This window comes from Chiloscyllium punctatum, chromosome 25 (assembly GCF_047496795.1).
Source record: "Chiloscyllium punctatum isolate Juve2018m chromosome 25, sChiPun1.3, whole genome shotgun sequence".
Lineage (NCBI taxonomy): Eukaryota > Metazoa > Chordata > Chondrichthyes > Orectolobiformes > Hemiscylliidae > Chiloscyllium > Chiloscyllium punctatum.
Window position 1 is genome coordinate 13269894 of NC_092763.1, and position 21325 is coordinate 13291218.

The following is a 21325-nucleotide window of genomic DNA, read 5'->3' on the forward strand; positions in this document are numbered from 1 at the left end:
AATTAGAGGCATGGATAGGATAAATAGACAAAGTCTTTTCCCTGAGGTCGGAAAGTACAGAACTAGAGGGCATTGGTTTAGGGTGAGAGGGGAAAGATTTAAAAGGGACCTAAGGGGAAATTTTTTCATGTAGAGGGTGATATGTATATGGAATGAGCTGCCAGACAAAGTGGTGGAGGCTGCTACAATTACAACATTTAAAAGGTATCTGGATGTATATGAATAGGAAGGGTTTAGAGGAATAGCATCTGGCTTTTTTTATTCATTCACAGGATGAGGACATCGTTGGCTAGGCCAGCATTGATTGCCATCCTTGATTGCCCAGAGGGCAGTTAAGAATCAACCACGTTGCTGTGAGTCTAGAGTCACATGTAGGCCAGACCAGGTAAGGATGGCAGTTTCCTTCCCAAAAGGGCATTAGTGAAACAAATGAGTGCTGTGTTTGCACTGTGTCTGGTGTGTGGGTTTTGTGATTTCAGACTTTTACTTGGCCAATGTACCCAGCATCCTTTGCTGTTTGGCTAAGTTAGCAATCTATCTGTGTTTTAGCAGCCAGTAGGTTGCTACAAGTTCCCAGAGCTATTTTATCCAGAACTACCATGAAGAGACAACAATTAGACTGAATCCAGTGGGAACAGTTTGTTATATCTATATATTTTAAGGGTTTTCCAAGGGCAATGAAGAGCAAAAGAAACATCTTCACTTCTATTCCTTCTTACCACTTAATGTCCAGATTTCACCTTCTTATGACATGCCCTGCACCAACATCCTGAAGAGGCCACCTCCTGTCACACAAACTTCATCTTCCCACAGCACATTCAGACTGGGAAATTCATTTGGGACTATGAAATGAGGTCCTGGAATTAAACAGGCCATTCTCATGTTCCAAGGTTCTAAATTGAGCTGAGATATCTTAATCCTTATTGCCAAATTATTGCTTCATTTTGTGCACAGTAGTGTGAGGGGTAAAATATGAATACTTCAATAGGATGGACAATTAATCATTGAACTATAATGACAATAACTGTTAATAGAAGTCTAGATGTTATTTAGCTCACCATAGCATAGCAACGCCAATATTTACCTTGCAATGCATATTTAATGGTTAACAGATTCATGTTTTACAACAACCAGTTACATGATTTTTTAAATTAAATTTTATTCTGTAATTCATTACATTAGGTTAAAATCCTTTTAGAAATGTGCATTGCTGAATGGAATTCCTGTGAAAGTATTACATATCTGAATGATCAACCTCATTTACTTTTTAAGAAATGAGTTGCTTTTCTCTTTTTGTTTTCATCTATCCCACATCGTGTATTCTGTTCTTTTGGTACCAGTTAGTTTATCAGTAAAAAGATAAAAGCAATCTCCAACACAGGTCAGAGCAAACGTAAGACAAGAATTATATGAATCTGTCAATATTTATGAACTCTTCCTGTTCAAGCAGCGGTAACACGAGCTTTCGAACATTGATCACTTTCCATGAAGGTTCTGGTATCTGATCCTGTCACTAACATCAATTACAGAAGGGACGAGAGCAAAAACAAGCAGCAAAGGGTGACATGACAAAATAGCCACCAGAGATTGATTGACTCCAGAGAGTTTAAAACTGTGCACTGAGGAGCTGAGACTCAGCAGAGACATCATGTTCACCTGGACGCTCATCTGTGCTCTGGCAGTTCTGTCGGCAGCCGGTCAATTGAAAGCTCTCCCAGTTTTCCCTGAGAACTCCAGGATACAAGAAGGTAAGTGGAATGCCTCCAGAACCATGACTGTAGAAGGTAACTTTTAGATATGTGTTTTTTGCCTGCCTTTTGTTACATCCTATTAATTAATGAGCAACTAGACCAAAGGACACCTGCGTCTGACAAGTCAATGACCTCCATCCAAGGTTTGTGGGTTGAATGGAAGTTCGGGTCCTGGAAATGGCCAGACAATGAACACATTTTCCCAATGTCATCTATTCAAAAGTGATAAAATGTACGTAATTCTTTTGAGCAACAAGTGTCAGATAATGTCATGACAGAAAATAAATCAAGTACTGGAAATTGTAGTTTAATGAGAAGAAGGGCTTACATAACAAATGGAATAAACTAGCCTAAGATTAGGGATAAAATATTCTTCTTTTAAGTGCGAGCAGCATCAACGTAGTCTTCTTTCCCCTGTAATAATCTGTGATATATTATACTCTAACCCACGTTCAAAAACGACACATAATCCCCTAACCTTTCCAAAATTCATCACATGTGTAACCAATACTCTTTTAAAGGTTACTGTTGTATCTGCTCTTAATCCCTGCATTAATGTATTACAGACCATACCTACACTCTGCATTAAAAATACTTCTTCACTTCTCCCTCTGGTTGTTTTGCCAATGACATTAAATCCATGTCCTCTGGTTGAGCCACCCATGTAATCAATTCCTTCCTATATGCTTTCTTCAAGTCCCTCAACATTTTGTACAGCTTTATTGGATCTCTCTTTAGCTTTTTCAGCTTTAAAGAGAACAATATCAAAATTTTTAATTTCTCCACAAATAGGAAGTCCATCTTCCTTGGAACCATTCTAATTGTTGCTTTGTCTTCAAATATTTTGTTTGATAGGAAAGGGGATTATTTTTGAACCATGTAGACATTCACGGAGTCTTCTCTTACAATTCTTACAGTGTGGAAGCAGGCCATTCAGCCCATATTGATTCTCTGAAGAGCATCCCAGCCAGACCCACCCCTTACCCTATCCAGGTAACTTTGCATTCCTGATATAAATTCCACCTAACCTGCAAATCCTTGGACACTATGAGCAATTTAGCATGACCAATCCACCTAACATGCATATCTTTGGACTGTGGGAGGGAACCAGAACATCTGAGAAAATCCACACAGACAAAAGGAGAATGTGCAAACTTCACACAAGGGTGGAATCAAACCCGGGTCCCTGGTGCTGTGAGGCAGTGATGCTAACCATTGAGCCACCGTGCCATGTCTGCTGCCTCCGTACCATGGCTGCTGCCTCCACAATATACAACTTCAGAAGTAGACAATATGCGTGGTTCTATTACACAGGAATTAACTCATATAGACAAATACATTTCTTATGTTTTCATACTTCTTTGGTGGAGGTTTTGAATTTTTCAAAATATATTTTGCATTAATATTACCTACATGTAGGGGTTCAAGTATCTAAGTTGGCTGGATGGCTGGCTTGTGATACAAAATGATGCCAACAGACTAGGTTTAATTCCCATAATGACTGAGGTCAACATGAAGACCTGACTTTCTCAATCTCACTTGAGACATGGTACCCTGAGGTTACACCACGATTAATCATCTCTCTGTAATCACTGAGAAGCTCCATTGTCCAGTAGAACTGTGTTGACCTCACCTTTTATCTACTAAACAATGTCCACCACTTCCAATAACCCTATTCAGTTGATACACTTCTGCATAACAAGCATGCTCTGTAATATGTCTGTTCACTTATTATCTGACTGATTTGAAAGTTGATTTTAGTCTTCAAACTACAAGTATTCCTCTTGGTTTATTTAATGTATCAACAGAATTGGCAAAGGTTCAGCTCTAAGGTACTGGGATGATGTACACTGAACAGTTCCAAACTTGCTCAGTATTTGATTTTTAATGTAAAATTCCTCAGAAGTTTAATATGTTAAACACATGACTGCAACTCTATTCATTTTAAGCAACTCAGCATAATAATTAAACCATACTGGAGCACAACTGATAAATTTAGTGATTACACATTTCCATACATTTCAGATTGTGTTTTTCTCTTCATTAACATTTGTGTACAGATGCTTGTGATGATAATGTAGATTTCATCATTTTATACTTGTGTCTTAACTTTCTTAATTAAACTGTCAGATCTGATGTGCTGCTCCATTGACCAGCTTAAGGTAGGTGCTAGGGTACAAAATGTTGCTGTCTTTCAGATCAGACTTTAAATGGAAACCCCATAATCTACCTCTTAAATTGGATGTGCATGATGTCCTGGCACAGATGAGAAAAGCACTGATGTCCAAACCAATATTAACTCATCAACTAACATTACTGTAATAGATACTTTAGTCATCTATGTCATCATTTTCCATGGGACCCTGTTGTTTGTAAACTGGTTGCTTTGTTTACCTACCTCACATCAATGCATACACTTTAAAAGTAGCACATAGATTGTGAAATAATTGGATATGTTAATGTGAGGAAAGACTCCATTATAAATGTAAATAATTTTGATTCCAATAACAGAGTTATTGTACTAAATGATGCAAAATTTTTAAGTGCAGCTGTGTTGAAATTTAACTTGCCCCTTTAAAGCCACAGAAATACATGTAATGGCATCCTCAGTTAATCAACTACAGATTAATTAGTGTTTGTAGTCACTTATTTTCTCAGCCACTTCTTGACTTTTGAAATCAATTAGAAGTATTTTTTGTTGATGTGAAAGTGTCTGTGAATTTGAAATGGACTGACTGCGATTGCAGTCAAGAAGCTGAAAAATGTGTTGCTGAAAAAGCGCAGCAGGTCAGGCAGCATCCAAGGAGCAGGAGAATCGACGTTTCGGGCATAAACCCTTCTTCAGCTTATGCCCGAAACGTCGATTCTCCTGCTCCTTGGAGGCTGCCTGACCTGCTGCGCTTTTCCAGCAACACATTTTTCAGCTCTGATCTCCAGCATCTGCAGTCCTCACTTTCTCCCTGCGATTGTAGTGAATACAATTTACAGATATTACTTAAATTATCTGAAAATAATTGATGCTGACATGAGACACTTGATGTTAAGTGCTACTTGAGTTGAGCAACATAAATCCATGCCCAACATCCGACAGTTTTAATTCATTAAAAAAAGGAAGCGTCCTCTTCGAATTAACTTTTTTTCTCTTTTTATTTTGGTGAGGCGGTTTGAAAATAAGCTCAAACCAATTACTTTCCCCATGGCTATTCTATCACAAAGACATTAGACAGAATTTTGGATTCCCACCAGATGCAGGAATGGAGGTGGATTGTGCCAAGAAATTCCTGCTTTTGCAGTCCGGCCTTTAGACTGTTGTTAAATAGTCAAGTGGAGACAATTCATTATTCACACCTGCTGGGTAGCTAACTGAGGCAAGTCAAACCCCAGACTGAAATCTTCCAGTCAGCAGGGCATCCTCCAATCATCCAAAACACTCTCTGAGGGAGGAGACTGGGAGGCTAGCACTTCCTGAAGAACTTTAAGCCATTCTCATCAGCCAACTCTACTCCTGAAGAATGACCACAACAGTGGCTGCAGACTTACACATGAATGGGTTTCCCCTCAATATTAGTGGATTTGTGAGCTGTGACCATTTTTTACTTTCAGAAGTGCAGACTGGGCACTTCCATCTTGAAGTATGCACTCTGTCTCTTATCTGTACTGGCAGGTTGCACATTTTGCACAGTTGGAAGGCCTCCTAGTGGCCGTCTAGCATTGGAAGCTAACCCATCATACTTATCTAAATCTGGATTAGTGGTTCTGGAAGATCTCAGCAGTTCAGGCAGCATCCAAGGAGCTTTGAAATCGACGTTTCGGGCAAAAGCCCTTCATCAGTTTTTGTTCCTGATGAAGGGCTTTTGCCTGAAACGTTGATTTCGAAGCTCCTTGGATGCTGCCTGAACTGCTGTGCTCTTCCAGCACCACTAATCCAGAATCTGGTTTCCAGCATCTGCAGTCTTTGTTTTTACCATACTTATCTGAATGGCAAGTGATTATCTTCCAGCTGCTAATTGACTAAACCGACAAAAAAATTGCATTAGCCATGTCACAATACTGACGTATTTTGTTACGTGGTTCCAAGTACGAATCAGAATATTCAATGGTTAATGAATGGCTGTGAGCCAGCCCGAACATATCCAGTAACCGAGCAGTCCTTAACATGCATATGTTTTCCATTCTATCTTGAATGAAAGTAGCAACAGAGGCATTTACAGTGCACAAGGATTATTACACTTATTTGATGGGTTATTTTTCTAAGTTTATCATTGTTTGACAATTTAGCAACATATGTGACCATTGCTGACATGGTAAGTGGTATTTTCAGTTTATTCAGTATTCCAGAATGGATGGTGTCTGATAGCATATCATAGCGAGTTTTGAGAAGATTTGTAGCATATCATCATCCCTCTACCCTCACTCAGAAGGTCTAGCAGAATGTAAAGTTCATACCATCAAATCAATGATCATGAAGTATTACATTAGAAAGCAAGATTTTCACATTGCATTGTTGCATTTTCATACAAACCCATGGAGATAGGGTTATAATCTGCAATGCAACTTATGCACAGAAGGCATGTGCAAAGGATTTTGATCAGTAACCAATAAGATGCAGTACATTCTTCTTCAAAAACAATTTAAAATTAAAGAGATATTCAAAAAGCAGGTATTTCCATAACCGCCAGAACTGTGCACTGGTCAGAGAGCATAAACAAAACCGATGCCCAAAATTTAGACACCAGCAAGGGTTTCTAAAATATGTAACCAGCCCAGGTGACATGAAGTGTTTTCTCATCACAGTGCTGCCTTGCGAAAGAACAGAGACCAGATCTGAACTATATACAGCAGACCTATTGTACAGTATGCACAACGCATGCAGCAAGAGAGGAACAGCACTCTAATGATGATGATTGTGCAGTGATGTTGAGTGACAGCCCCTAGCAGCAAACCAACCAAATTACTAAACAGGTTCAACAGGAGAAACCATGAACCATTCTAGACAGGCATACAACCACCAGATCAGGATGAGTTCAGCGTGAAAGATATTTCATTAAAGTTTGAAATATTAATCTTGTAAACTCTGTTTTACCACTCTGTGTAATTACTGAGTTGACAATATGTGCCTATATAAAACCATGTACATCTCTTCGACATATTTTTATCTTTGGAAAAAGGGAGATGCTATTTATGTCTCATGGTAAGTATGTCACTATTTCTTTAAGAGATAATGCTAATGATGCAATCAAAGCATTTGACCTGAGGGTATATGCCATTTTACTGGGGATCGCTTGAAGCATGACATAATACAAGAAGCATGCTGGTCTGTGTAACACAATAGCTTCATGTTAGCACAAAAGCTGAAGTGCCTGAAGAATGTAATGTCTGTATGTATCAGATAGCTGTGGGATTCCTCAATTCCTCAACATCTATGCCTTGGTTCTCATGTTATGAAGGTTAGCCATAAACCTTTACCACATAAAATAAACTAACTGGAGGTAAAACCCACATGAAAATGTGTTATATTAAAATACGTTGTTTTGTTGGTGGTTTTCCTTTCCTTTAATAAGCATGGTGGTGGTTAGCACTGCTGCCTCACAGCACCAGGGACCCAGGTTCGATTCCAGCCTTGAATGACTGTCTGTGTGGAGTTTGCACATTCTCCCTGTATCTGTGTGTGTTTCCTCCAGTGCTCCGGTTTCCTCCCACAGATGTGCAGGCCAGGTGAATTGGCCATGTTAAATTGCCCACAGTATTAGGTGCATTAGTCAGAGGGAGGTGGGTTGCTCATTACAGGGTTGGAGTGGACTTGTTGGGCCAAAGGGCCTGTTTCCACACTGTAGGGAATCTAATCTAATCAGAAAATGTAGCTTTTAGGAACTTGTCATTTTTCAAAAAGAAACTTCCTCCAGGTGAGTGTGAGGCATGAGGCCATAGATGGACTTGAATACAACTAACTGCAATTATTAGATAAAAAGAAGATGTAAAATTGTCCGTTTTAATTTGTGTGCTTTGATGATGAAAGTCAGCAACACTCTCCAACTGATTTTACTGACATACTTCAAGCCCACCATCTAACAAAGCAAATTGACAGCTTTAGGTGTAATCTCCCCTGATGAAAAGAAATGGGTTTTTCTATGAAACATTAACAAGCTGGTGTTTGGGTTAAGTGTCAGCATAAAAGACGGACAAACTGCTTTGCAGAAAATAGAATAGCAATCTGCAAAGATGGTGCAGCTTATATAGTTGATAGCTGTTAGTTTTACTTTGCCCTGATATTCAACAGAATTTGACCCCAAAATGACCGAGAGTGCGGTTGGATTTTTGTCAAATGACATTTCCTCTCTTGGAGCTAAAAGAATGTCCAACCTGTATTCTGTGATTCCAAAGCAAGAGGAGACGGTGCTTGATCTGGGAGGAGCTGGTCTTCAGCAAGGTAAGAAATACCTTCTTACCAACTCACTGCTACCTTATTGGGCCATTTCCTTTCAATTTCACAGAAATAGTTTGTTTTTCTTTTGAAAGTTATTCTTGCAGAAATAAGTCATGGTGTTTACAAAGGCTAGAAACCAGCAAAGAAAAAAAACAAACCAGTATGAACCTTCTAATCCTCTCCATGAGTTTTGTAACTCATTTGCCTGAATAAATCATTTTTGTTTAACAAAGTCTTATCCAAGTAAAATTCCCACGAGCATTATTCTGGGAATGACCGGCACTATGCCATGATTTCAGGAACTGCCAGGATTCGGGAACCGATGTGCTCAGGGTCGGAGAGGTTGGAAAGGGAGGTTGCAGCGGGTGTGGCCCAACAATGTCAGGAGGAGAGAGCCTCTGCTAAGAAGTTAGAAGCTACAAAGACTAAGCTCTGGGCAGTATGGTGGCTTAATGGTTAGCACCGCTGCCTCATAGTGCCAGGGACCCTTTTTCAATTCCAGCCTCGGGTGACTGTGTGGAGTTCGGCACATTCTTCCTCCTTGTGTCTGTGCGGGTTACCTCTGGGTGCTCTGGCTTCCTCCCACAGTCCAAAGACCTGCAAGTTTAGGGTGGATCGGATATGCAGGTTAGGGTGCATTAGCTATGGGGAACTGCAGGCCTGTAATGTAAGTGGGTGGGTCTGAGTGGAATGCTGTTCAGAAGGTCAGTGTGAATTTGATAGGCTGAATGGCCTGTCGGGGCTGTATGATTCTATATTGAGAAATTATTGCCCCATGTCTGCTATGAATTCCAGTTTGTGGAACACTGACACCAGGGTGAATGTGGGATTTGTGCTGTCTCTCACCATTCACTGCCCCTTATCCATTCTCTCCACACCCCACCCTGTCCCTCCAGTCTTTCTCTTGCCCCCACCCTCTGTAATCCTGTCTGTTTCCTCTGTTCCCCCATCCATTCTCTCTCCCTTCTCTTCCCCACCCCCTAACCTGTCCTTTCTCATGCCTCAAGCCATCTTTGATTGCTGTATCATGCCCTTCTGAGAAGAGAGAGTGAGAATGGATAATAATGACTCTACCTGGGATATAGGGGTGCATGAGAAATGGCTGATCTATAAAACTGAGAATAGCTAAAATGAAATATTCAGAAACATCATTGAAGAGTGAAAACATGTTCAATTTTTTCAAAAAAAAGCTGCAGACATGGTTCTGAAACTTGCATTCAAATATGCAAAAATTGAGGACTGCAGATGCTGGAAACCAGAGTTTAACCTTTGTTGATTTTAACCTTAATATAATCCTCTTGCAAGGATGCCTACCTTGAAGTGGTTCTCCTATCTCCACAAGAATCTCAGGAGTCTCTCTCTCACTGCAACCCCCAGGTCATCTCCTCTGCCCTGAAGCTCTTCAACCATGCACTGAACCTCATTTCCCCTCCCCCCACCGTACCCCAGTTCCAAACTTCCAGTTCAGCACTGTCCCCATGACCTGTCCTACCTGCCTATCTTCCTTCCCACCGATCCTCTTCACCCTTCCCTCTGACCTATCACCTCCATCCCCTCTCCCATTCACCAAAGGTACTCTTTGCTACTTTCTCCCCAGCCCCCTCAATTTATCTCTCCACCCTGGAGGCTTCCTGCCTCTATTCCTGATGAAGGGCTTTTGCCCGAAATGTTGATTCTCCTGCTCCTTGGATGCTGCCTGACCTGCTGCTCTTTTCCAGCAACACATTTTTCTGCCATGATTTCAGGAGTGCTGATGATAAACCTTGCTTCAATAACCCTGAACTAATATATTGCTTTAATTGTTTACAGAAACTGTAGAGCCACTTGGAGATAATACCAAACTGGTAAGTGTTTGGATAAATTCACTTTAATTGGTGAGTTTTGTTTTTATTCCTTCTTACTCTGTTTTCCTCCTGATTAATGGCCTGCCACTGCCTGTTCAACCCTTTGATTAAAAATTCATATTTCATGTTCCTCCATCTTCTTGTCTATCCCTATTTTTGTAAACTTACCCAGACAAACAACACTGTAAGCCTTCAGTTCTGACCTCGTGTTTTCATTGCTGTGAAATTAATGGCTATACTTACAGCTGCCTAAGATTTAAACTCTGATATCCTCCTCTCAATTTTTCGCCATATCTTTCTCCTCCTTTAAATCCAATGTCTTAAAACCAGCTCGTAGCTTTTGGTCACCTGCTGTAACATCTAATTATGTGAACTATCATCAGATTTGGTCTGACAAGGAAGTACAGTGGGATTTCCCATTAAGTTCATAATCTGACTAAACCATTTTCCACTATTTTAATCATAAAATAGCCACCTTGCTTCTTATAGAATGACCAGTAGATGGTGGTATAACATAACTTCATTGACAACTTTAATTTGAGGATCTGTTTAATCATTAATTTACTGCCTATGGACAATTTTAGAGTAAACCTCCACAAAGATCAGGATTTGAATCTATTTGGATTCAGGATGTGCTTTTAAAAAATGTGAATTAAAAGAACGAGTGATCAAATCGCTCCCCACCACGCAATGCTGGATAGCATTTTAGCACAAGATTAGGAGGCACCGCACTTTCAGACTTGCATTCGTTTGTGTATGCCATATTGAACAAAGGTCCTGTTTGTCACCTCAAGTGGACGTATAAGATCCTGCAGCGCTGTTTTAACGGAGAGCAGGAGAATTCTTTCTGTTGTCCTGGCTAATATTTATCCCTGAACTAACGCTAAAATAGCATTATTCAGTCATTAACTTATTGCTGTTTATAGAACTGTTTAGTGTGCAAATTGGTGGCCATACTTCCAAATTTGTAACAACAACTACATTTCAACAAAGTAATGTAATTGGCTGTAGAATATGTGCTGAGATTATGTTGAAAGGTACACAACCGTATCTTGAATATTGCTTCTAATTTCAAGTTTGATTATTGAGTTGTCTTTCCTAGCATCAGCTTGATATGTTAGTAGGCATTTAGTTATTATTGCGGAAAATGTGTTGCTGGAAAAGCGCAGCAGGTCAGGCAGCATCCAAGGAGCAGGAGAATCGACGTTTCGGGCATGAACCCTTCTTCAGGATTGAGGAAAGTGTGTCCAGCAGGCTAAGATAAAAGGTAGGGAGGAGGGACTTGGGGGAGGGGCGTTGGAAATGCGATAGGTGGAAGGAGGTTAAGGTGAGGGTGATAGGCCGGAGTGGGGAATGGGGACGGAGAGGTCAGGAAGAAGATTGCAGGTTAGGAAGGCGGTGCTGAGTTCGAGGGATTTGACTGAGACAAGGTGGGGGGAGGGGAAATGAGGAAACTGGAGAAATCTGAGTTCATCCCTTATGGTTGGAGGGTTCCTAGGCGGAAGATGAGGCACTTTTCCTCCAGCTGGCGTGTTGCTATGGTCTGGCGATGGAGGAGTCCAAGGACCTGCATGTCCTTGGTGGAGTGGGAGGGGGAGTTGAAGTGTTGAGCCACGGGGTGGTTGGGTTGGTTGGTCCGGGTGTCCCAGAGGTGTTCTCTGAAACGTTCCACAAGTAGGCGGCCTGTGTCCCCAATATAGAGGAGGACACATCGGGTACAGCGGATGCAGTAAATGATGTGTGTGGAGGTGCAGGAGAATTTATGACGGATATGGAAAGATCTCTTGGGGCCTTGGAGGGAAGTGAGGGGGGAGGTGTGGGCGCACGTTTTGCATTTCTTGCGGTTGCAGGGGAAGGTGCCGGGAGTGGAGGTTGGGTTGGCGGGGGTGTGGCCCTGATGAGGGAGTCACGGAGGGAGTGGTCTTTTCAGAACGCTGATAGGGGAGGGGAGGGAAATATATCCCTGGTGGTGGGGTCCGTTTGGAGGTGGCGGAAATGACGACGGATGATACGATGTATATGGAGGTTGGTGGGGTGGTAGGTGAGGAGCAGTGGGGTTCTGTCCAGGTGGCGGTTAGAGGGGCGGGGCTCAAGGGCGGAGGAGTGGGAAGTGGAGGAGATGCGGTGGAAGGCATCGTCGATCACGTCTGGGGGGAAATTGCGGTCTTTGAAGAAGGAGGCCATCTGGGTTGTACGGTATTGGAACTGGTCCTCCTGGGAGCAGATGCGGCGGAGACGAAGGAATTGGGAATATGGGATGGCGTTTTTACAGGGGGCAGGGTGGGATGAGGTGTAGTCTAGGTAGCTGTGGGAGTTAGTCGGTTTATAGCAAATGTCCGTGTTGATTCGGTCGCCTGAAATAGAAATGGAAAGGGGACGGAGGGAAATATATCCGCGAGACACCTCCTCCTACTGCCCCCTTGACCATGACCCCACCTCCCACCACCAAACCATCATCTCCCAGACCATCCATAACCTCATCACCTCGGGAGATCTCCCATCCACCGCCTCCAACCTCATAGTCCCACAACCCCGCACCGGCCGTTTCTACCTCCTGCCCAAAATCCACAAACCTGACTGCCCCGGCCGACCCATTGTCTCAGCCTGCTCCTGCCCCACCGAACTCATCTCTGCATACCTCGACACGGTCCTGCCCCCCCTTAGTCCAAGAACTCCCCACCTACATTCAGGACACCACCCACGCCCTCCACCTCCTCCATGATTTTCACTTCCCCGGTACCCAACGCCTTATCTTCACCATGGACATCCGGTCCCTATACACCTCTATCCCCCATCACGAAGGACTCAAAGCCCTCCGCTTCTTTCTTTCCCGCCGTACCAACCAGCACCCTCCCACTGACACCCTCCTTCGAGTGACTGAACTGGTCCTCACCCTGAACAACTTCTCTTTCCAATCCTCCCACTTCCTCCAAACCAAAGGAGTAGCCATGGGCACCCGCATGGGCCCCAGCTATGCCTGCCTCTTCGTAGGATATGTGGAACAGTCCATCTTCCGCAGTCACACTGGCACCACTCCCCACCTTTTCCTCCGCTACATCGATGACTGTATCAGCACTACCTCATGCTCCCACAAGGAGGTTGAAAAGTTCATCCACTTTACCAACACCTTCCACCCCGACCTCAAATTTACCTGGACCGTCTCAGACTCCTCCCTTCCCTTCCTAGACCTCTCCATTTCTATCTCAGGCAATCGAATCAACACGGACATTTGCTATAAACCGACTGACTCCCACAGCTACCTAGACTACACCTCCTCCAACCCTGCCCCCCCCTGTAAAAATGCCATCCCATATTCCCAATTCCTTCGTCCTCACCGCACCTGCTCCCAGGAGGGCCAGTTCCAATACCGAACCACCCAGATGGCCTCCTTCTTCAAAGACTGCAATTTCCCCTCAGACGTGGTTGACGAAGCTCTCCACCGCATCTCCTCCACTTCCCGCTCCTCCGCCCTTGAGCCCCACCTCTCCAATCGCCACCAGGACAGAACCCCAATGCTCCTCACCTACCACCCCACCAACCTCCATATACATCGTATCATCCGTCGTCATTTCCGCCACCTCCAAACGGACCCCACCACCAGGGATATATTTCCCTCCCCTCCCCTATCAACGTTCTGAAAAGACTACTTTTTGGAAGTGACTAGCTCGTCAGGTCCACACCGCCCACCAATTCAACCTTCACTCCCGGCACCTTCCCCTGCAACCGCAAGAAATGCAAAACTTGCGCCCACACCTCCCCCCTTACTTCCCTCCAAGGCCCCAAGGGATCCTTCCATATCCACCACAAATTCACCTGCACCTCCACACACATCATTTACTGCATTCGCTGCGGCTTCCTCTATATTGGGGAGACAAGCCGCCTACTTGTGGAACGCTTCAGAGAACACCCCTGGGACACCCGCACCAACCAACCCAACCACCCCGTAACTCAACACTTCAATTCCCCCTCCCACTCCACCAAGGACATGCAGGTCCTTGGACTCCTCCATTGCCAGACCATAGCAACACGATGGCTGGAGGAAGAGCACCTCATCTTCCGCCAAGGAACCCTCCAACCACAAGAGATGAACTCAGATTTCTCCAGTTTCCTCATTTTCCCTCCCCCCACCTTGTCTCAGTCAAATCCCTCGAACTCAGCACCGCCTTCCTAACCTGCAATCTTCTTCCTGACCTCTCCTCCCCCACCCCCACTTCGGCCTATCACCCTCACCTTAACCTCCTTCCACCTATCGCATTTCTAACGCCCCTCCCCCAAGTCCCTCCTCCCTACCTTTTATCTTAGCCTGTTGGACACACTTTCCTCATTCCTGAAGAAGGGCTCATGCCCGAAATGTCGATTCTCCTGCTCCTTGGATGCTGCCTGACCTGCTGCGCTTTTCCAGCAACACATTTTCAGCTCTGATCTCCAGCATCTGCAGTCCTCACTTTCTCCATTTAGTTATTATTACCTGATCAAAAGATATTGAGAACTTTTAACTATCTGACAGGATTTTCAGTCTTCCTAATTAGTGACTGTTTCATTGAGTGGTTAGTCATTAAACTGGGTGGTTAACATCAGCTGGATAATGTAGGTTTAAACTGCACTTCAGGACTTCAACATATAATGCAAGCTGATGCTTCAGTGAAGTGATTGCAGAGGTGCTGATGGTGCTGCACTTTTAATGAGATACTGGGCATAAATTGGCTGTTATCTGTATTACTAAATAACAACATTTCAAAAGTAACTTCATAAATGAGGACTGTTTTGGGGATAACCTGGTGATTTTGTAAGCCACAACTTGAATAGAAGTTCCTGCTTTTTTCACATTATGTTGTCACTCATCAATGTGGGGCGGCACGGTGGCTTAGTGATTAGCACTGCTGCCCCACAGTGTTAGGGACCTGAGTTCGATTCCAGCCTTGGGTGACCGTCTGTGTGGAATTTGCATGTTCTCCACGTATCTGCGTGGGTTTCCTCCCGCAGGCCAGGTGAATTGGCCATACTAAATTGTTGAAAATGTGTCGCTGGAAAAGCGCAGCAACTCAAGGAGCAGGAGAATCGATGTTTCGGGCATGAGCCCTTCTTCAGGAATGAGGAAAGTGGGCCAAGCAGGCTAAGATAAAAGGTAGGGAGGAGGGACTTGGGGGAGGGGTGTTGGAAATGCGATAGGTGGAAGGAGGTTAAGGTGAGGGTGATAGGCCAAAGTGGGGGTGGGGGACGGAGAGGTCAGGAAGAAGATTGCAGGTTAGGAAGGCGGTGCTGAGTTCGGGGGATTTGACTGAGACAAGGTGGGGGGAGGGGAAATGAGGAAACTGGAGAAATCTGAGTTCATCTCTTGTGGTTGGAGGGTTCCTAGGCGGAAGATGAGGCGCTCTTCCTCCAGCCGTCGTGTTGCTATGGTCTGGCGATGGAGGAGTCCAAGGACCTGCATGTCCTTGGTGGAGTGGGAGGGGGAGTTGAAGTGTTGAGCTACGGGGTGGTTGGGTTGGTTGGTCCGGGTGTCCCAGAGGTGTTCTCTGAAGCGTTCTGCAAGTAGGCGGCCTGTCTCCCCAATACAGAGGAAGCCGCAGCAGATGCAGTAAATGATGTGTGTGGAGGTGCAGGTGAATTTGTGGTGGATATGGAAGGATCCCTTGGGGCCTTGGAGGGAAGTAAGGGGGGAGGTGTGGGCGCAAGTTTTGCATTTCTTGCGGTTGCAGGGGAAGGTGCCGGGAGTGAAGGTTGAATTGGTGGGCGGTGTGGACCTGACGAGCTAGTCACTTCCAAAAAGTAGTCTTTTCAGAACATTGATAGGGGAGAGGAGGGAAATATATCCCTGGTGGTGGGGTCCGTTTGGAGGTGGCGGAAATGACGACGGATGATACGATGTATATGGAGGTTGGTGGGGTGGTAGGTGAGGAGCATTGGGGTTCTGTCCTGGTGGCGGTTGGAGGGGTGGGGCTGAAGGGCGGAGGAGCGGGAAGTGGAGGAGATGCGGTGGAGAGCTTCGTCGACTACGTCTGCGGGGGAATTGCGGTCTTTGAAGAAGGAGGCCATCTGGGTGGTTCGGTATTGGAACTGGTCCTCCTGGGAGCAGATGCGGCGAAGACGAAGGAATTGGGAATATGGGATGGCATTTTTACAGGGGGCAGGGTGGGAGGAGGTGTAGTCTAGGTAGATGTTGGAGTTGGTCAGTTTGTAGTCAATGTCCGTGTTGATTCGGTCGCCCGAGATAGAAATGGAGAGGTCTAGGAAGGGGAGGGAGGAGTCTGAGATGGTCCAGGTAAATTTGAGGTTGGGTTGGAAGGTGTAAGTAAAGTGGATGAACTGTTCAACCTCCTCGTGAGCTCTGATCTCCAGCATCTGCAGTCCTCACTTTCTCCTTTTTCATACTAAATTGCCCATAATGTTTGGGGATGTGTAGGTTAGGTGCATCAATCATGGATAAATGTCAAGGAATGGGTTTGGGAGGGATACTCTTCAGAGGGTCAGTGTGGACTTGTTGGGTCAAATGGGCAAAAGTGAGGACTGCAGATGCTGGAAATCAGAGTCTAGATTAGAGTGGTGCTGGAAAATTGACGTTTCGAGCAAAAGCCCTTCATCAGGAATGAAGGCAGGGAGCCTCTGTGGTGGAGAGATAAATGGGAGCAGGGGGGTGATGGTAAGGGTGGGGCTGGGGAGAAGGCAGCCAAGAGTACAATAGGTGGATGGAGCTGGGGATGAAGGTGATAGGTCAGAGAGGAGGGTGGAGTGGATAGGTGGGAAGGGAGATTGGCAGGTAGGACAGGCCATGAGGATGGTGCTGAGCTGGCAGGATGGAATTGGGGTAAGGTTGTGGGAGGGGAAATGAGGAAACTGGTGAAGTCCACATTGATGCCCTGGGGTTGAAATATTCCGAGGCGGAAGATGAGATGTTCTTCCTCCAGGCGTCCGGTGGTGAGGGAGTGGCGGTGAAGGAGGCCCAGGACCTCCATGTCCTTGGCGGAGTGGGAGGGGGAGTTGAAATGTTGGGGCACAGGGCGGTGTGGTTGATTGGTGCCGGTGTCCCGGAGATATTCCCTAAAGCACTCTGCTAGGAGGCGTCCAGTCTCCCCAATGTAGAGAAGACCGCATCGGAAGTAATGGACACAATAAATGACATTCGTGGATGTGCAAGTGAAAGGATGTGGAAGGCTCCTTTGGGGCCTTGGATGGAGGTGAGGGAGGTGGTGTGGGCACAGGTTTTACAATTCCTGCGGTGGCAGGGGAAGGTGCCAGGATGGGGAGGGTGGGTTGTTGGGGGGCTTGGACTTGACCAGGTAGTAACGGTCTTTGTGGAAAGGGTTGGGGAGGGAAATATATCCCTGGTGGTGGGGTCCGTTTGGAGGTGGCGGAAATGTCGGCGGATGATGCGGTTAATGCGAAGGTTGGTAGAGTGGAAGGTGAGCACCAGGGGGTTCTGTCCTTGTTACGGTTGGAGGGGTGGGGTCTGAGGGCGGAGGTATGGGATGTGGACGAGATGTGTTGGAGGGCATCTTTAACCACGTGGGAAGGGAAATTGCGGTCTCTAAAGAAGGAGGCCATCTGGTGTGTTCTGAGGTGGGAGCAGATACGATGGAGGCAGAGAAATTGGGAATGCAGGATAGCATTTTTGCAGGAGGTAGGGTGGGAAGAGGTGTAATCCAGGTAGCTGTGGGAGTCGGTGGGTTTGTAAAAAATGTCGGTGTCAAGTCGGTCGTCGTTGATGGAGATGGAGAGGTCCAGGAAGGGGAGCGAGGTGTCAGAGATGGTCCAGGTAAATTTAAGGTCAGGGTGGAATGTGTTGGTGAAGTACATGAACTGTTCGACCTCCTCGTCGGAGCACCAGGTGGCAGCGATGCAGTCATCAATGTAGCGGAGGAAGAGGTGGGGAGTGGTGCCGGTGTAACTACGGAAGATCAACTGTTCTACGTAGCCAACAAAGAGACAGGCATAGCTGGGGCTCATGCGAGTGCCCATGGCTACCCCTTTCGTCTGGAGGAAGTGGGAGGATTTGAAGGAGAAATTGTTAAAGGTAAGGACCAGTTCAGCCAAACTAATGAGAGTGTTCAGTGGAAGGGTACTGTGGCCTATTTCCACACTATGGGGATTCTGTGAATGTTGTCACACTCAGAAGGAATTGTTGAGAACGCCACAAACATAGCTTAATGTGGGACTCATGAAAAATGTGTCAGTGGAACACTTGATCATTTTAGCAGGCATGTCTAAACTGTATCACTGAACTGTATTATAATTCTTTATATAACTGACAATTTATTCCATTGTTATTTTTGCTGCACATTTCCCATGTAGATCGATAACATGATGATGCTGCTGTGGAAACTTACTTCTACTCAAAATCTTCAACCGCAAAGATTCACAAAGCCTGCTCAGGCTGCTCTGAAATCCAGTAAGAGAGGTGAGGCTCTGAACAATCAGAAGCAGATTCTCAAATTCCTGCCTCAGAAAACCTTCACCACTCATTGAATTCATGGGAATTTAAGTCCATCATTTATTTGGTTAATTGTTCTCCAGTGAATCCATTGCCTCTGCCCTCCTGATCTCCGTTTCTTCCTTCAGGATCTCTACATTCTTCCATTTCTGATCTTTTATGCATTCCTGATTTTCTTCACACACCTTATGTGGCTGTGGCTTCAGCTATCAACGTGGCTCAGTGGTTAGCACTGCTCCCTCACAGCGCCAGGGACCAGGGTTCAGTTCCAGCCTCAGGCAACTATCTGTGTGGAGTTTACACATTCTCCCGGTGTCTGCGTGGGTTTCCTCCTGGTGTTCCGCTTTCCTCCCACAGTCCAAAGATGTGCAGGTTAGGTGAATTGGCCATGCTAAAATTGCCTGTAGTGTTAGGTGCATTAGTAAATGTAGGTGAATGGGTCTGTGTGGGTTGCCCTTCGGAGGGTCAGTGTAGACTTATTGGGCCGAAGGGTAGGAAATCTGTCTATAATCATAACCTTTCTCCTCCTTTGCTGCGCACTACAAAACCGATCTCTTTCACCAAACTTTTGATCAGCCACCCTAATATTAGGTCTTATCTGTGTCAAATGTTGATGATAATGCTTTCTGCACTGGTAGCATTATATAAATCTAAATCATTGTTAGCCAGAAATTGTGAATGACCTCAGTGTTCAATGACATCCAGTGTTATCTGTCCTTTCAATCATTAATTTAGTGGCATGTTGTAAACAAAGAGATGGGGAACCTGCAGAAGGTTTGCAAGGATGAGACCAGAACTAAAATGTTATAACAATTAGGGAACGCTGAATGAGTTGGGACACTTTCCTCCAGGAAAGAAAAAAACTGAGGGGTGATTTGCAAGACATCCTGAAAATTATGAGCGGTGTTTGATAGGGTGGACATAGAGAAAAGGTTCCTGCTCCTGGGTGGAAACCAAAACTTGGGACTAAAACTATACAACTATATAACTGATAAATACAATAAGGAACTCAGGAGAAATTTCTTAACCCATTAAAAATTTCTTAAGTAGTTAGGATATGGAACTTATTACCACAAAGAATAATTGGGGTGAATGGTGATAGGTGTCATAGAGTCATTGAGCACAGCAAAAGATCCTTTAATCCAACCAATCCATGCTGACCATGTGCCCAAACTAAACTAATCCTACTTGACTGCATTTGCCTAATTCCTTCCAAACTTTTCCTATTCATGTACTTATCCAAATGTCTCTTGAATGTTGTGACTGTAACTGCATCCATTGCTTCCTCTGGCACTTCATGCCATACACGAGCCACTCTCTCCGAGTAAAAATGTTGCCCCTCAAGTCCTTTTTAAAACTTTCTCCTCTCACCTTAAAAATAGCTTCCTAGTTTTAAACTCCCCTAACCCTCGGGAAAAGACCATCACTATTCACCTTATCTATGCCCTTCATAATTTTATAAGCCTTTATAAGGTCATCCCTCAACCTCCTACACTCCAGTGAAAGAAGTCCCAGCCTCTTTTTATGTTTCAAACCCCCAGTCCCAGCAATATCCTGGTAAAACATTTCTGAATCCTCTCCAATTTAATAGTATCTTTCCTATCATGGGGAAGGTTGGTGAATACATAAGGGAGATAAGATTGGAAGGTTGTTTTATGGGACTGACTTTGACCAGTTGGGCTGAATGGCCTGTTTCTCAGCTATGAATTCTTTGTGATTCTGTGTAATTGACTCCAATGATGATAACCCAAAGCTTTTGGAAAATAATGTGCTGTGGAATGAATGAGACATGTGGTTGCATTGCACAAATCATGTCAACAGCAGGAGAAAATACAAACCAGTTATTTTTCGTCAAAAACAGTACTTAAGCTTTTCAAATTAAGGTTGAAGTTTTCAAGTTGAATTTATTTAAATTTAGAAATGAATTTTGTTATTGAACATTTTTTTAAAAAAGAGACACTTATGGCAGACATTTGTATTTTGGATTTTCTTTGGCTCATAGGGATTATGAGGTTAATTGGCTCATAGGGATTAATGGCCCACTCTTGTTTCTACATTTCAAAGTCAAAGTCACTTCTTTGAGCAAGCAGCAATTGTGATGTCTGTGTTGTCTTTCTTTTCTCCCTCAGCCTGTTTCTGGAAATACTGTGTTACCGACTGACCGACCTTCTCAACACCATAACATCCAGTCAGCTCTACAAAATGCCAAAGCCAATCTCTCAGTAAAATTCCTATCAAACAGACCCTGCCTTATCCAATGAGAGGTTGCAGCCCAGAGGATGTGTAAATACTTCTGTAATTAAACATCTATGAGCACAATATGAATAAATGATACTTTTGTACTGAATTAAGTTCTGTCGTTCCCTGTGAATTGGAGTGGACACGCTACCCAAAGATTGCATAGATATGACATGTTTGTCAAGCTTGTCATTTACTAGATTCAATGAAATGGTCTCAAAATAAAATATAAGTGGCGATTAAGGACTGGCACTTAGTTTCTGTGGTTTGTTTGATTCATGTTACGTGGATAGCTGCAGAGAGTTTGGGTACTATAAAGAGATGATGTGGTTTTGAATATTTTGAAAGGGAATTGAAGCTTTACCTACAGGAAATGAATTAGAACTTTCATAGTGCAGGTAATTGTGTATATGGCTCAGCAACTTCAAATTTGTTTGGTACTTCAAATTTATTTGGTATTAAGGAGCACTAAAGTAATAACCCCAATCTAACCACACACCCCCACCCCACCCACCCACTAAGGAATGGCTAATATTGTTGATGGAATGGTCACACTAATGCATGACGGTATGAAGTTTGGAGCGTCATCCCAGTGGAGCAAAGGAGTTGGGAATACCAGCCTTTGGGCACCTCACCTAGC

The 21325-nt window shown here is 44.3% G+C and overlaps 1 protein-coding gene across 1 annotated transcript; it reads left to right on the forward strand.

The window, feature by feature from the left end:
- The first annotated feature begins 1616 nt into the window (after positions 1 to 1616).
- On the forward strand, positions 1617 to 20931 carry urp1 (urotensin-related peptide 1). Its single transcript, XM_072594632.1, has 5 exons — positions 1617 to 1748; positions 8029 to 8178; positions 9985 to 10019; positions 18309 to 18414; positions 20577 to 20931. Exons 1-5 carry the CDS (start codon positions 1649 to 1651, stop codon positions 20606 to 20608), a joined length of 423 nt encoding a protein of 140 aa, XP_072450733.1. The 5' UTR covers positions 1617 to 1648; the 3' UTR covers positions 20609 to 20931.
- Positions 20932 to 21325: the final 394 nt, after the last annotated feature.